This window comes from Molossus molossus, unplaced genomic scaffold (assembly GCF_014108415.1).
Source record: "Molossus molossus isolate mMolMol1 unplaced genomic scaffold, mMolMol1.p scaffold_m16_p_1, whole genome shotgun sequence".
NCBI lineage: Eukaryota > Metazoa > Chordata > Mammalia > Chiroptera > Molossidae > Molossus > Molossus molossus.
Window position 1 is genome coordinate 61,812,082 of NW_023425344.1, and position 17,598 is coordinate 61,829,679.

Below are 17,598 nucleotides of genomic sequence, written 5' to 3' on the forward strand. Positions count from 1 at the left end.
TATGCCCAGCATGAGGTTTGCTGATGAGAAGCAGTACCCATAGTGGTTGAGAGCATGACTTCTAGAGTCAGCCTCGGTTTGAATGCTGGCTCTGCCCTTGGGTGTTACTGCTTTTTGCCTTAATTTCCTCATCTGTAAAATAAAGATGACAACTCTACCTACCATGGGGTTATTGTGAGGATTAAATAAATTTACATATAAAAAGTACTTAAATATGTTTTTACATCTAAAGCAAACTATGTTAAGTGCTACTAGCTTTATTACTTTTGTACAAACATTAAAAATATATCTTGGCCCTGGCCAGTTTTGCTCTGTGGTTAGAGCGTCGGCCTGTGGTCCAGAGAGACCCGGGTTTGGTTCCCGCTAAGGGCATGCATCTCGGTTGCAGTTTGTCCCGGCCCTGGTTGGGTCGTGTGGGTGGCAGCCACTCGATGTGTCCCTTTCACGTTGATGTCTCTCTCTCTCTCTCCTTCCCACTCTGTCTGAACAAAAAATGGAAAAATGTCCTCGGGTGAGGATAAAAAATATATATACATATATATCTTGTAGGACTTTAAGGAATAATTATAGAAGAATTTCATAAAGGACTATTTAAATTAAGCAAGACATTAGAAAAAATACATACAGGATCTGTGGCTGAAGAGAGACAGCGCTGAATAAGATCCTCAAATGTGGTCTTTAGAATGAGGTGCTCATCTGGAATAGGTTTCTTGGTAATTTTTTCTGTCGGCAAAGACTGAACATGCTAAAAGAAACAATACCACAAAATAAGTAGAGATAACCAGAAGCTACCTATACACAAAGCCCTGAAACCCTGTGATACAGAGAAACCAACTACTTTGTAGACAGGCTATTCAAGACCAAATGAAAATTAACATATGAAATCACTGAGATAAGTAAAAATGAAAATCAAATATCCAGTAGAAGGTATAGCTACTCCTCCTATAGCTTTGATTCTTAAAAATAGTGTTGGATATTAAGTATTTAAAGAATTATGGAACATATATTGATCACTATTGTATATTAACCAATGGGAACTACACCTGTGCCAATAAGAAGAAATAAAAAGAACAGGCATTTATAAAGTTGGCTAGTTAAAGCTTGCTCTGTTTGTTGGCTCATTTTTTTTATCCTGGCATTCTTCTATCCTTTGGTTTACTCTTAGAGGGTTATTAACCAACTGCAACATTAAGCCAAAGGTCAGGATAGAAAAGACCATGATGTTACTAAGTATTAAAATGGAAACACAAAGAAGGAATGTTTAAGTTTTATTAGTACATTTATTCAAAAAATATTAGGCCATTACGGGCCAGGCACTAGTTATGTACTGCTGAGCTAATACAGAAATGATCTCAGCCCTCAAGGAGTTTACAGGCTAATGGAAGAGAAAGAAAGTTTTTAAATGTCATAAAAGTAGCCTGGCCAGTGTGGCGCAGTGGACTGAGCATCATCCCATGGACTGAGAGGTCCCGGTCTGATTCCCGGTCAAGGCACATGCCCCGGTTGCAGGCTCGATCCCCAGTAGGGGTTGTGCAGGGGGCAGCCGATTGATGTTTTTCTCTCACATCAACGTTCCTACCTCTCTGTCCCTTCCTTTCTTTCTAAAAAATCAATTAAAACATATTAAAATATAAATAAATAAAATGTCATAAATGTATGTAAAATAGCAGCTGTGGTAAGCCGACAGATAATATAACTGATTTTACTTGCAGGGAAGGCCCTCTTCAGGGACTGGGAGGGTAAGCAGGAGTAAAGCAGTTACATGGGGGAAGAAAGCATTCCAGACTGAGGAAGAACATGTACAAAGAAAGGAAAGATCATGACACGAGAGGACTAAAAGGAGACCAGTGCAGCTAGAGCAGAGCATCAGGAGTATAAGCTGAGGGCTTTCCAAAAATGTGCAATATGTTGGGTTTTATCCTGAGAACAAAGAATGGGAAGCTGTAATTGTATATTAACCAGATACCAGTTGGATAAAGTAAATGCTGGCAGACCAGTTCGAGGCTCCTGCATTGCTGAAGACTGGAGGTGAAGGTAGAATAGACCTGACTGGAAATGTTGACAAGAAGGAGGTTGAGAGAGATTTTACAGTAATAGCAACAAGATTTGGGGATAGATTTTAAAAAGAAGTTAAAGGAAAAAGAATATTAACAGCTCTCCCTTTCAATGGTAACTGAGGTTCTAGTCTAGATGAGAATGGCATGAGCACCCGGGTTTAAACAAAAGTGAATAGCTGGGTAGCTTCCCAAATTAACATAGACTTGTAATCACAAACACACACGTGTGCGCGCGCACACACACACACACACACAACTAAAAACACATCTTTATAATTTATATTCTTGTGGAAAGAAGCAAGTCTTCCTACCTCCAACCAAATACTAGTTTTGTAATGCAACTTTTAATATTTAGGGGTTCCTTAGGCAGAACTGTCTCAACAAAAAAGCATACTCTTATGATAGAGATAAAATTGTTACAAATGTGAGTTCAATGAGTCAAAGACAAAAACAAAAGAACTAGTTTTATACTTGGGCAGGAATTTGTTTCATCTTATGTTAAACTTTGGCTCAAGCTCTTTACTTTTCATGAGCAGATCAAAATGTTTATCTTTGTATGTCTAAGTCAGGTAGATGGAAATGTCATCGATTTTTCATCATCTAAAATCCTGCCTACTAGCAGTTTATATGTGAAGAGCAAGTACAAATTTATATCTCCATCCAAAGATAAAGCAATATATAATTAGGTCTTATACATATACATAAGAAAAATAACTCATTACATTTTATTACTTTTTTTTCTTTATTGATTTTAGAGGGTGAGGAAGGGAGAGAAGAGACAGACAGAAACATAGATGAGAGACAACATCGATGGGCAGCCTCCTGCATGCCCCCCACTGGGAATCTGGCCCACAACCTGGGCATGTGCCCTGACCGGGAAATGAACTGGCGACCTCCTGGTGCATGGGTTGATGCTGAACCACTGAGCAACAACGGTGGGGCTATTTTACATTTTAAAAAGAAACACCTTTGAAAACAGCTTCTGCTTAGCAACCTTGAAGGCAAATATGGATTCAACTGAAATGTGGCTACTGATTAGGTATACTGTGATTACCAAGTTACTTGAAACATACACAAGCAAATATATAAGCCTCTTCTAGACAGTTTGTATATGGCCATGTAATTGAAAAATAATATACATACATAATTAATCTTTTAAAAAGGGTTACTTTTGCCTGGCAGTATGAGTCAGTGGTTAAGCATTGACCTATGCACCAAGAGGTCGCTGGTTCGATTCCAGGTCAGGTCACATGCCCAGGTTGTGAGCCTAATCCCCTGTGGGGGACAGGCAGGAGGTGGCTGGTCGATGTTCTCTTTCATTAATGTTTCTATCTCTCTCTCTAAAATCAATAAAGAAAAATAATGAAAACAAACAAAATAATAAATAAAAAGGGTTATTTTTTTATTCAGTTTGTCTAAATTGAAACCAAATTTGGATGTTCGTTAATAAAGGTGTAACCATAAACGTTAACACATTTTAAAAAGTTTACTGAAATAGAGCCATCTCTCCATTCTACTTCCGCAGACTTTTACTGTTACCTGGATTGTATTTCCAATAGGAGCTCCTGGGGCACCTTCAATATTGGGCTTTGAGAAAGATGGTGACATGCCTGATTGACCAAGGGGTTGCTGTATGCCATGGAAGGAGGGCTGGCCACCTGGAAGATGTGGCTGAGGGAATGAAGCTTGGTTTGACAGTGGTACTGGAGCTGAAGGTTGTTGCTGCATCATCTGTGACTGGGGGTCGCCCATGGGGTTCATGATTGGTGATGTGATGGGAACAGGAGGCATAAAGTTTTCAGGCATCTTTTAAAAGACAACAAAAGTAAGAAAAAAAATGGTAGCAACACTTGCTCAGTTTTAAATAATGGAGTTAGACTATTCCATGGTTTAAAAAAATGTTTTAAATAGAATGCTTTGCAAATGAAGTTTTGTGCAGAATTCTAGAATAAAACATAAAAGTAGAACTAATCTGGCTGAAAGGGGTAGAGAGATCAAACCTAGACCTCTGAGTTTTTCCTTTGCCATCCATACTTACTCCCATGAGGACCCAAAACCATGTTATTTTTTAAAGAGAAATGTTAAAGTCTGGACAATTCTATCTAATAATACTAAAATCAGATATGCCAAATATGTTTGTGTGTTTAATGTGATCACAATGTAATACTCTACATCACTAAGTGGATACTGCCTGTCAATTCAATCACACAAAAAGCAGCAGATTAAGTTTCTGAATATAAGTAACCTAAATACTGGATTTTCTTGCTGATCTGATGCCAATTTTATATTATGGTCTCTCATTACTGTATTTGGGGGGAGGAGATCTCTTTGAGTAAAAAGAAAGTTGAAAATGGCTTGGGAAGAAAGAAGGAAAGAAAATCTTATCTGCCCTGGCTGGTTTTGCTCAGTGGTTAGAGCATCGGCCTGCGGTCCCAAGAGACCTGGGTTCAGTTCCCACTAAGGGCGTATACCTCGGTTGCAGTCCCTGGCCCTGGTTGGTCGTGCGGGTGGCAGCCACTCAATGTGTCCCTTTCACATCGATGTTTCTCTCTCTCTCTCCCTCCATTCCACTCTATCTGAACAAAAAATGGAAATATGTCCTCGGGTCAGGATAAAAAAATATCTTATCTTGTGCTCTAACAACAGTTACTGACATCCAAATAATGCTCAGCTATAAGGATATTTCTTCATTCATATTACATGTGATAGACAAAATATAATTACCCAATTCATGATTACTGTTGAAACTACAAAACCAAAGAAATTCCTAAAAAAATCATTTGAGAAGCCTGAAATTTTGTTTCTTACTCTTTGAAAGAGACCTGTTGGGAATTTATATTTTGCCTTCTCAAAGAAGTTTAATTCATACCACCATACTTTCTTTCCTCCCCTTCATGGATTCGAAGGTATAAGCTGAAATACACTTTAAATACATCAATCAGTAAGCTTTGCCTTTAAAATGATAAGTTAAGTGTGGTGTGCTCCAGGTGGCTACATGATTAACAGAACATCTGTAAGCAATTGGGTAGACATCTTTCTCTAGTACCTTCTTCTTCTTGGGTACTCTGTTCAAAGCTGGAGGATCATTCCAACCATTCTGAGGACCTATAACAGATAATAGAGGCATTTTCCTTTAGAATCCTGGGAAGAAGAAAACGAAGTTGTGTATTAATCACAACTTAACCCTGCCTTAACCCTGAGATAACTGTCATAGAAGTTTTACCAGGTGAGCTGTGAGGATCACTATGTAGCCCTGGATTCTCAAAGGCATTACCTCTAAAAATAACAAGCATTGGCTTAGTAGGGAAGATACCCTGCTATTGAAGAAAGAGCTGAGCTAAAATTTAAGGACAGGGAAGTCTTTATGTCCATATTGAAGTATATAACCGTCAAAGATCTGTTAACAATTCTCTAATAAAGAAAAAATAAATCATTAGAGTCCGCTTTAAAAATATCTTCTGGCCTGGTCGATGTGGCTTAGTGGATTGAACGTCATCCTATGGACTGAGAGGTCCCAGTTCCATTCCTGGTCAGGGCACATGCCTGGGTTTTGGGCTCAATCCCCAGTAGGGGGTGTGCAGGAGGCAGCTGATAGATGTATCTCTCTTACATTGATGTTTCTATCTCTCTCCCCCTTCCTTTCTCTCTAAAAAAAATAAAAATAAAAATAAATAAATAAAAAATTTAAAAATGTCTTCTGGCCCCAGCCAGTTAGGCCCAAGCATTCACCAAAGGGTCTCAGGTTCGATTCCCGGTCATGGGCACATACCTGGGTTGCAAGTGCCATCCCTGGCCCTGGTCAGGATTGTGTGGGAGGCAACCAATTGATGTTTCTCTCTCCCTCCCTCCCTTCCACTCTCTCTAAAAATCAATAGAAAAAATATCCTCGGATAAGGATTAATAAAAAAGGAAGTGAGAGCCCAAGTATGCAACACCATAATTTTTATCATCTTTGCTTAGGAATTACAAAGTAGAAAAGAACATTCAAATATCTGTGATAACAATTTTTTTTAATGCTACAAAACAAACCCTAGGCGGGCAGCAAATATAAAATTCAACTACTGTCAACTTTAATAAATTTCCTCTTAAAAAAAAACCCCAAAATCCTGTCATCTCAAAAGTGAGAAATGGATATAAGTAGCAGAATTCATTAGCACCCCAATGCCAGTATCTTTAAAGGAAAAAAAAAAGGAATAAAACATGCCAGAAATAAGATAGGATAATTTCTAAATCACAATATAATCATGTTACATTTTATGGAGTTTTGTATATGTGTATATGTAAAGACAAAAATTACTCCTCTTTCAATAAATTAAATATTATTTCAGTCTTTTGCCTTTTCTTTTATTGACTTCCTTGATAGTAAATCACCAAATTGCTTAGCAAACCAAAGAACCTGTGATTAATACACAATGCCACAGAAGCTTTTTAAAAAACAAGATCTTCTCCTTCTAGCATGTACTCATCTGCCTTGATTTTAAAGATAGAATTTTCTACAAGTTTACTAGAGATAGAACTCCAAATGAGCTCCAAAACACTCAAGAACTAATCACAAAATCTTAAACCACATGTTGCTTGCTATCTGCTTAACAAACTCTTAAAATTTTGGTCAAACATAGATTAACCACTCAAATTTCTCCCATCACCTTCTAATCTTACTCATATCTAAGACAATCTTGGTATTGGCTTCATCAAAATGTCTATATATCAGACAGACAATTTTTATGATTTAAAGCTATTTGTGTCACCATGTTAATTCAATCAGTTCTAAAATCTGATTCATTAAGAAGCCAAATTTAAGAAATGATACTGATCAGATTTAAGATATCATCAGCTTTGAAATTCACATGCATTATTGTGAATGTCCAATCATTAATTGCATTCAATGTTTCAGTGATTTCCAAAAGAATATTTTAACCAATTCACCTTCCAACATATGTGCCTGGTCTTGCATAGACTGATTTTCTGTAGACAAAATGTAAAAGTCACTTAAACAGTATTATCATCAAAGACATTCTAAACTCTACTTTGCACTTAATTATTTCTTCTCCCTCCATCAGCTCCCAGAAAGAACAAACTAATTTTATAAGGGAATAAAACTTACTTTATAATCAAGTCATGTGAAATGTCAGTTTTTGGGTAAAGCAAATTCATTTGTGTCAGATCCAATTAACTCTTAAACAGCACTTTTTTCTCTTACTATGTTAGCTGCCTCTTTAAAAATTGTGTTCCTTCTTATTTGAAATATTTTTTCCCTGTTTGCATCAATTGTTTTTCTATTTGATCAATGCATCTCAGAAATACTACTGGAGGGAGAATTCTTCCCAATATATTATAACTAATGCATCCATTTTAGTATTATTTAAATCTGTGACTCCAAAGTAGCTGAAGATCTTGTTAAAGTGCAGATTCTAATTCATGGGCATAGTGTTGGTCCTAGGATTCTATAGTTCCAGCCAGCTTACAGATAATGCTAATACTGCTGGTCAAAACCCTCTTTAAGCAGTAGGTATTTAAAGAGAAATGTGAGGATTTCTACATTGGCCTGCAAAGATCAGCAATGCACTTGTTAAAGATAAGCATGTCAATCTTAACAAGGTGGTACCACTTCACTGGTGAATTTGGGAGGCCCCAAATGTCTGCATTCTGGAGAAACTGTCATTTCTGGGGTCACACCATGAATATGAATATACGTAAGAATAAGCCCAGTTAAAATGTCATCATCTCATTTGTTCTTTTCTGAAACATATGGATTTTCAGATTGTATAGGACAAGTCTTACAGAAATCACTGCTTCCCTTAAGAGAACTGTTTATTGGCAGAGGAAAGAAGGCTGAAAACTGACACAGTATTTCCAAAATAGTCAGATATTCTGGGTCAGGCCAGCCCCAACCTCAGATCAAAAGTATGCAGTGGAGGTACATTATATGCACATATAACTTACGGGAGTTCAATTACCTTCCCTTGAGGAGAGAAGAACCAAAAGAACATAGCAACTTAGTGAGTTCAATTCAGTCTGAACTCAAGCACAAGCCTCAGAGAAAACTGTGAGGTGGGAGAGGTAATTGCGTAGCTTGACATCTCACTGTGTGGAGTTTATGACTAAATAGTCTGCTATCCAATATGGCTCCTAAACACAAACCAACTTCTTCACAAAGGGCTTCACTGAAGAAAGGAGTGATCAAAAATAACTGACTGTAAGTGATTTCCTATTTTTGCCTTCAATGATGACTTTATAACCTACCTCCCCTGGCAAGATATGACCTCATAGCACTGTAGTGAACACTGGGAGTCAAGTGTGCACTATAACTGAGGACTGACCTGACTTGAAACTACTGATGTACTCTCTGGCACCTGACTTTGGCTTCTGGGCCAAGAGGTAGAGATATTATAAACCTAAAAGTATTGAAAATAACTTGGCCTTGACCCTTTTTTTCTGGAAGTAGTCCCAGCAACATGCTTTTCTCCCCTGGCTCATGAGAGGCAAGAGCAGAAGATGAAAGCAGTTTTTCCTCTAATCTCTCATGGCAGTGACTTAAGCCCTCGCTATTAAAGCCTGAGGGGGCATCCTGATTTCCCAAACTGTGAGTAGCACAAAAAGTTTATGGAACAATTATAGCTAATTGGCTAGCCTGCATAACTTGAGGCAGGGTGGTAAGGCTGTAGGATGGTGGGGTGTTTGTTGAATAGAATGTAACAGTTATACAACAATAAAGTTCCCACCAAAATATAAGTCTGACTCCTCCTGACCTCAAACCATGAAATATATTGGGCATGTTTTACTCCAGCCCACATAATCCTTGTTCAAATTTCTTATTAATTGAATGCTGTTTTGTCTCAGCTATAATTTTAACCCATTTCAATCTTTTTGATTTATGTCTTCAAACTATTAAATATGGCTTTTTAAAAACACAATTAAATTGACCTCTACTTTATAAAGACATATTTTAATAGAAACATCAGGTAAAGCAAGCTACATGAAGAACATGAATATCTACAGAAGATAGTATTATGGAGGTTCATTATGAATGTGCACAATGATACTCTTAGTCAACATTTAAAAAAACCAACACAACACTGTCTAATCTGGAACATAATTCTCTTATAAAACTGTAAAGAAGAGATAATCTTTTACTCTTTCAAAAGATTATAGAATGGGGATAAATCTCTTTTGTACTCTTTAAAACATGACATGATTTAAAAAGGAAAAAAAGGTTCCTGGTGTAACGTTAAGAAAAAAGATGTGTGTGGGTGTGTGTTTTGATCTCATGTGTTTAAAAATGCATGTACACAATGAGATACTACCTTCACACCCATTAGAATGGCAACAAACAAACAAACAAAAAACCCAGAAAACAAGCACTGGTGTGAATACAGAGAAGTTGGAACCCTTGTGCACTGCTGGTAGGAATGGAAAATGGTACAGCCACTACAGAAAATAACATGGCATTTCTTCAAAAAATTAAATAATGAATTACTATTTGACCCAGAAATTCTACTTCTGGATATATACCCAAAAGAACTGAAAGCAGGGACTTGAACAGATATTTGTATACCCATGTTCTTACCAGCATTATTTATAATAGCCAAAATGCCCATGTGCAGATAAATGCATAAACAAAATGTGGTATAAACATACAGTGGAATATTACTCAGTATTAAAAAGTAAAGAAATTCTGATACATGCTACATCACAGATGAACCTTAAAGACAGTGAAATAAGCCAGTCACAAAAAGACATATACTGTATTTTTTTATATGTATCTATTTATATTAAATACCTAGGGTAGTCAAATTCAGAGACAGAAAATAGAACAGTGGTTACCAGGAGCTGGGGGAAGAGGGGAGTTATAATTTCACTATGGAATGACAAAAAAGTTCTCCAGGTAGACGTGGTGACATACAGCAACGTGAATGCACTTAATGTTACCGAACTATAGCCTTAAAAATTATTAAGCCCTGGTCAGTTTGGCTCAGGGGTTAGAGCACTGGCCCATAGACCAAAGGGTGGCAAGTTTGATTCCTTGTCAAGGGCACGTACCTGGATTGTAAATCCGATCCCTGGCCCCAGTTGGGGTCATGCGGGAGGCAACCAATCCATGTGTCTGTCTCTCACATAGATGTTTTTCTCTCCCTCTCCCTTTGCACTCTATCTAAAAATTAATGGAAAAATATCCTCGGGTGAGGATTAACAACAATAACAGAAAGATTAAAATAGTATAAATTATATGTTATATATATTTTAACCACATTGAAAAATTTTCATTACATGCACACAAACACACACATATGTATATATGTATGTATGTACGTGTATATATATATGAAGGGAATAAATAAACCTAAACTAATGGTTATATTTGGGTGGTAGCCTTACAGCTAATTTTAATTTTATTCTTTATACTAGAGTCTTTCAAAATACTATAGTAAAGAATTAATAAAACAAGGAAAAATTAATTTAAAAGCTAAATACAGCATGTCACTGAATCCAGGAGATCAGCATCCACGTTACTGTAGGGATTAGTCCTCCACAGGTCTTCAGGGAAGAAAGCGGGAACCTGCTTACACACAGGAGTGGAGCTGCATGCCATCTTTACTTGAATCCCATTTCTCACTGGAACCCTTCTTAGGTATTCTTGCAGGAACATGATAGGACCTATGTAGTATTGGCTAAGATACTTTTTGGTGGATGCACAAAATATTAGCTCCGATGATATGGAGACTTTGGCTAGAAGGTAATTTGAGATGAAGAGAATAGAACATCCTTGTCAACAATATACACCTTCTTTCCCTACACGCCTAACATGTCACATTAAAAAAAAAAAAAAAAAAGGTGACAAAATTAAAATTGAGAAAGACAACAGTCTTTGAGGTCATTTCCAATGACATAAAACAGAACTTTCCAAAAAAAAAAAGGTTGAAATCAGGTCCTTATAATTTGACTAAGAAATATTTATGAAAATTAAAAAACGTTTTTCAGAATGGTGTTTCATGAAAATAGGCAGAATTATGTATGCCACCCCCTTCGAGACTCTTCTATGTGAAGAAACACAGGACCACATACTGGATTAAGTTCCCATGGTCTAACAGAGTCAATATTTACCCAAAGATAACTTCATGATAGTTTGAAGGTCATTTTATCAAAAAATATTTTTTAAATAAAAGTCTAAGGCCTTCATATTTGAAAGTTCTCACCCTTGGTAGTAACAGCATGCATTAAACCAAGGATTAAAAAAAGCAATGTAACAGGCAGTATCCTACTTATCCTAGACAGTGACACAGGGAAATCTTCCTGCTTCCTATGTTGCCACCACTGAACCAATATTGCACTATCCTAATGCAGGCTGTTACCACATTATACCTAGAACTGGGACAGGGCCTGTTTTCCTTGCCTGTGATTCTGCCATGCTGTCCACAATCTATTTTGTAGGGCTACAGCTGGATTAGCCTCCTTCAAGTACCAATTCAACCATGGCAATGAGCAGTTCAAACTCCTTCACCAGATCTTTTCTTCTTGCTATGTAAGTATAAAATTCTTGCCCAGGAATTTAAGACTTTCTAAAATATAGCCCATGTAAAATTTATGTTCCCACATATAACAAAGCTATGTGCTTGCTGTACACTAGAAATGCACTTTTTCTGCCTTCTGATCTCTACGTGGAAAAATTGTGATTATAGACTGAACAGACACTCATTAAGAATGTACTGAATTGAAAAAATTTACTGAATGAATTTTGTGATGATTGCAACATTTGTTTCTCTGAATGTGGGCACATTACTTTGAGGTTCACTAATAGTCAGAGGGCTTGAAAATCCTAGTTTCTGTCAAGAATCATCCACTGGACAAGCAGAATTCCTAAACCCTATAGAGACCCATGGTGATCTAAGATACATTAGAACACAGATAAAATTTTCAGTCACAATGATTTATAGAACCTAAGCAAACATTTTAGGAATAAATATGATACAGCTGTTACTGTTAATTAAAATAGAAGGGACTCTTAACATGCAAGAGGTAACAAAGCAGCTAGCTTAATGCATGCTGAATACTGCATATTTGGTTTCTTCTTCCAAATAGTTATTCTGTTTCTCAGCCAGGTTAGAACATTCTGTTACTTTGTATATAAGCAGAGACTTTTATCTCATGGCCAAATGCACTTTTGCTTAAGAAAAAAAAGACACCCATGCAAATATTTAACTTAGATAATGAAGTAAGAAATGCCTAAAACTGTATTGCTACATGATTTTTCTAATTCTAGCACTGATAGCTATTTCTATCACATTAGGACCAGACTATGTGGTAAAGAATGAACATGGCTTTGAAGAATGAGAGACCTAGGTTTGTATCTCAACTTGGAGACTATCACAGTGAGAAAATACAACATTATCACCGTGAGAAAATGATACAACTCCTAGAAAATTCAAATTTCCTCATGTTAATTAAAAATAGTAATTATTTAGCCCTGGCCAGTGTGGTTCCGTGGTTAGTGTCGGCCCTCGAACCAAAGGGTCACGGGTTTGATTTCTGGTCAAGGGCATGTACCCAGGTTGCAGTTTGGATCCCTGGCCCAGTCAGGGTGTGAGTGGGAGGCAATCAATCAATCAATATGTCTCTTTCACATCGATGTTTCACTCTCTCCCCCCCCCCCCACTTCCTCCCTCCCTTTCACTCTCTAAAACAAATCAAAAAAAGAAAATACTTGTCAAGTGCTGGTATGTGTCCAATGTACTTTCAATAAATGATAAATTAATTCCCATCTTTCACTTATGAACTCTAATTTCCAACTATTTACTGAAACAATGTTGATACTATCTTCACTCACCCAGGTTTTAAAAGGTAAGTGTAAAACTTTACAAGTGAATTAGCACTCCTCACTAAAATATCAACCTGTAATGAAAATTCTAGAAATTTTATTTGTGTAATAAAAGATGATACATAATTGTGTGTGATTTCTGGTACTTTGGACTTTAAAATTACATATCAAAGAAGAGAGGAGGAGATATGTATAATTCTGGATCCATAAGTCTTTGTTAGAAAAAAAATATTTCTTTGCCCTGGCTGGTGGCTCAATTGATAGAACATCGCCCCATAACCAAAAGGTGGCGGGTTCCATTACCAGTCAGGACACATACCCAGATTTAGGGTTTGATCCCTGGTTGGGGCACAGGCAGGAAGCAACCAACTGATGTTTCTCTCACATCGATGTTTCTCCTCCCACCCCCACTTCCTTTCTCTCTAAAAACCAATTTAAATAATTAAAAAATATATATTTCCTTAATAGAGTCTATTTTTTGATAAATGTTTTCAGAAATGAAAGCTACTGCTTCGTACATAAAAGGAAAAAAATATATACTGGACTTTTCAGGAGCAACTTCAGTATTAGGAACAAAGCAAGACTCACTCATCTTTCTGCCCCTCTAGTTCAAAACCATCAGTTATAATCTGAAAGAGAAACTATTTTTAACTACCAAAATGCACAGAACTCTAATTCTGAGTGAAGTTTTTGTATAATCAGAGCAAATTCTGCAGTCACTGTCCCTAAATGCTTTTAATGTATTCAATTCTCTTCATAAGCTTGTGAGTAGGTACTATTATTATTTTGAGGAAAATGAGTCTTAAAGAAGTTAAGTAACTTAACTCAAGGTCACATAACTAGAAAGCAGTAAAGCTGGAATACAAACCTAGGAAGTCTAAGTTCAAAGCCTGCATTCTTAACTACTACATTAGTGGTTCTTATGCCTAAATCACTGATCCCTTTTTATAGCACAGGACTTTGAGGCCCTTTTTACTATCCAAAAATAAAAATCAGATTATATAACCTAGACATAAAAAATTAACAATGTTCTAATTATAACATGAGAAAAAAATAATAAAACATGTATTTTGCTATAAAAAGAACTTAAAATTATAATTTTAATTAGAAAATTTCAGACACAACTATACTACTAGGGAACTAGACACCCTCCCTCCCCGCATGCGCCTAGAAGTTTCCCAAATGTCTGAGAGGACGGTACTGCCCTCATGGAGAAACAGCGCACTACTGTGCAATGACTTCTCTGTGTTAGTGAGCCTGTCCCTTGTGTTCTCTCACTTTTGTAATTTAGATAAGCATATCTCCTCACCTTTAAAAATAAACATAAAATTTGTACAAACTCACTAAGACTCTGTACTGCTTAATCTCCATGAGTAAGTTTAAGGTACAAATAATTTTAAAAATTGAAAAGTTCTCAGTAACAACATAGAGCATTGTTTTGTCCTAGTTAAAAAAAAAATTGTGTCAATTAAATCTGATTCCAACCACTACTTATCCTGCCAATTAATTTCTTACCACTTATTTTAAAGTCAATGTAAATTTTACACTTTTACTCCTTTGAAGCTCTAAAGCTTTCTTCATTTAGCAACTGAAGTTCATCATGAGAGAATCACACTTCTAGAAATAGTTTTAGGATTTGTTATAAAAACTTAATCAACAACTCACATTATCTAGTATACAGTTAGAAATAATTCCCCTCCATCCACCCATGTGTTCATGAAAAAATAAAGGAGGGAGCCCAACCAAATCCCTTTCAAGCTCAGACCTGTTCTTTGGGACGCAGGCAGCTCACTGGCAGCAGGCAGTGTACCTGTTGTTCCAGGAGGCAGTGCATAAGCTGAAGATGGTGGAGCTCCTGGTCCGCCATGCTGGAAGGATGCTCCAGAGGAAGGGGGCGGGGGGAGAGCAGCAGTAGGGCTGGAGGTAGGTGGAGAGATCTGGTGCTGTGCTGCATACAGCTGAGACTGCCCAGAATAGGAAGGAGCAGAAGATATATAAGGGGTGTTAGGATAAGCGTTTGAAGCAGAAGGAGCAACAGGCTGCTGAGGTCGATATGTTGCTGACCCCCCTGTTCCGAAGGAATACGGCTGGGCTGGTTGATAAGCTACACCAAGAAGAAGAGACAGAAATTTTCATTAGTTACAAGTTCATTCAAACAGCAACTGAAAACCAAAGTTATCTGATTCTAAGGAACTTGTTTCTATCATTCTTCTTATAACAATAAGTTACAACCAAACATGAACACTTATGTTAGCTTCTGATAGCTCAGATGTCCTAAATATACTAAAAGTCATTGGATTCTGCCCTGGCCAGTGTTGCTCAGTGGTTAGAGCCTCGGCCGGCAGACTGATAAGTCGTGAATTCGATTCTGGTCAAGGGTACACACCTTGGTTGCAGTTCGTCCCTGGCCCTGGTTGGGGTTGTGCGGGAGGCAACCAGTCCATGTGTCTCTCTCACATCGATGTTTCTCTCTCTCCTTACCATTTTATCTGAACAAAAATAGAAAAATGTCCTCATATGAGGATTAAAAAAAAAAGTCATTGGATCCCATTTTCTAACCTGCCATCTCCAAATTGCTGTGGGCTATGAAAATCTTTGAAACATCAGACCCAAGAACTGCAAGACTGACCCTTTTCCATACTAGACTTTGCAGGGGGATAATTTCATAAGGTATATAAATATCTAATAACTATGTTGTGTACCTGAAACTAATATAAAACTGTATATCAACTGTGATTGAAAAGTAAATTTAAAAAGTAAATTAAATTTTAAAAAGACTCAACCCTTTGCTGAGACTTCCTGTTCCTGTGAAAAGACTGCAGTGACACCTACTAGCCACCAGATGGAACCATGGAGGAATTACACGTCCAAAGAGAAATTACACATCCTTTACAATAAAAGTTATAGGAAGTTTGGTGGAGGCATAAAATTTATCCCACCATAAGAATTGTAGCATCAGCACTATTATAATGAATCAAATATCTTCTCCAATATTTAGTAAAATCATCAGCTATTCAAAGTCTGAGTTTTAGTCTCAAATTAATCATCAACTCTCTCCATGATCCTTGACTAAACAATTACTAAATATTTCATATACTGTACATAGTTGGCTAGTAAGCAACCAGGCAGCCAACTAATATTTTAATGCAATGACCTGAATTCTGATTAGAGATCTTAACACCATCATATTCTCCTTGAGCAGGGGTAGGTATGAACTTCAGAGTGAATCCAGTAGAACCACACTTGGTTCTACTCAGAATATAGCACTTTCACATTGACCACTTGAGTGAAAAGGTGCATCAAATCTGTATTCACATTAAGTAAGAATACCCACTTTAGCACAAAAACATGCTCAGTAAGATTAGCTCTTAGTAGGTCATGGCCTCGTTTTTGTTTTGCTTTTTGTTAATCCTCACCCAAGGATATTTGTTAATTGATTTTTTTTAGATAGAGTGAAAGGGAGGGAGGAAAGGGGAGAGAGAGAGAAACATCGATGTGAGAGAGACACATCGATTGGTTGCCTCCCATTCGACCTTGACCGGGACCAGGGATCAAACCTGCAACCCAGGTAAGTGCCCTTGACCAGAACTGAACCTAAGATCCTTTGGTCCTTGGCTGACATTCTAACTGCTGAACCAAACTGGCTAGGACAGGGTTTGTTTGTTTGTTTTTTTAAATAGTTGTTTAATCATCTAATTTCCCCCTTTGAGATTTTTATTTTTTGCTCTTCATTTAAATTTTATAATAGTGGTGAGGTATTACTTTCCAAGAGCAAATATTTTCTGGGGGTAAAAATGCCAATAGTGGATATATGTCATTATTATACATTTGTCAAAATTCACAGAAGGACCCTGGCCAGGTGGCTGGGTTCACTGGAGTGTCATCCCATACACCAAAAGGCTGTGGGTTTCACTCCTGGGCAGGGCACATACCTAGGTTGTGGGATCAATCCCTGGTCAGGGTGCATACAGGAGGCAACCAATCAATGTTACTCTCTCACATCGACATTTCTCTCCTCTTTCTCTTTTTAAATATATTCTCAAGTAAAGATTAAAAACAAAAAAGTCACAGAAGGTATACTACCAAGAGTGAACTCGAAAGTATGGCCTTTGGATGATAATGATGTGTCAGTGTGGTACAGGGTGTCAACAGTGGGGGAGGTTTGTGTGGTGGGGTGAAGGTGGTATATTGGAAATTTCTGTACTTTCTATTTAATTTTGCTATAAACATAAAATTGCTCTAAAAAAAAAAAAAAAGCCTATTTCTTAGAAAAAAAATAAATAAATAAGTGGAAAACAACAAATGTCACTTGGAACCATTTTTTCAAAAATGGTTTGTGTTATCTTGCTTGACAAAAAAGAATATGTACCAAATAATTTCTAAAATTCTTTTTTTCTAAATACCAAATCATGGGATAACTGACTCTTTTTAACAGGTCTTAGTAAAGACTCAGGAACAGGAGCCAAGTGTTCTGAATGGACTGACATAGGAGCTGTTTGCTAGCATGTTGATTTCAGGATTTTTCCTAGGGAAACAGTTTCTCTATAGCAAGGATTTGAGCCCTACACAAATTGGTTCTTTCTTTACTTGTTAAAACTGACTTAGTCACCCTTGGCTGGTTCTGCTCAGTGGTTAGAGTATTGGTCTACAGACCAAAGAGTCAAGGGTTCAATTCTGGTCAAGGGGTATGTACTTCGGTTGCAGTTCGGTCCCCACACCTGGCCGGGG

At 37.2% G+C, this 17,598-nt stretch overlaps 1 protein-coding gene across 9 annotated transcripts in view; it reads right to left on the reverse strand.

Moving 5' to 3' along the window:
* Nucleotides 1-17,598, reverse strand: part of SEC31A (SEC31 homolog A, COPII coat complex component) — an 80,199-nt gene that overhangs the window by 4,923 nt on the left and 57,678 nt on the right. For 5 of the 9 annotated variants that reach the window (XM_036245600.1, XM_036245897.1, XM_036245822.1 and 2 more), the window contains 4 exons: nucleotides 14,636-14,974; nucleotides 5,104-5,162; nucleotides 3,597-3,863; nucleotides 626-745 (listed from right to left, as the gene is read on the reverse strand). In XM_036245600.1, the coding sequence (XP_036101493.1) occupies nucleotides 626-745; nucleotides 3,597-3,863; nucleotides 5,104-5,162; nucleotides 14,636-14,974 (785 nt within the window). The remainder of the gene's footprint in view (nucleotides 1-625; nucleotides 746-3,596; nucleotides 3,864-5,103; nucleotides 5,163-14,635; nucleotides 14,975-17,598) is intronic. The other 4 variants (XM_036245750.1, XM_036245676.1, XM_036245974.1 and 1 more) reach the window with 2 other exon arrangements.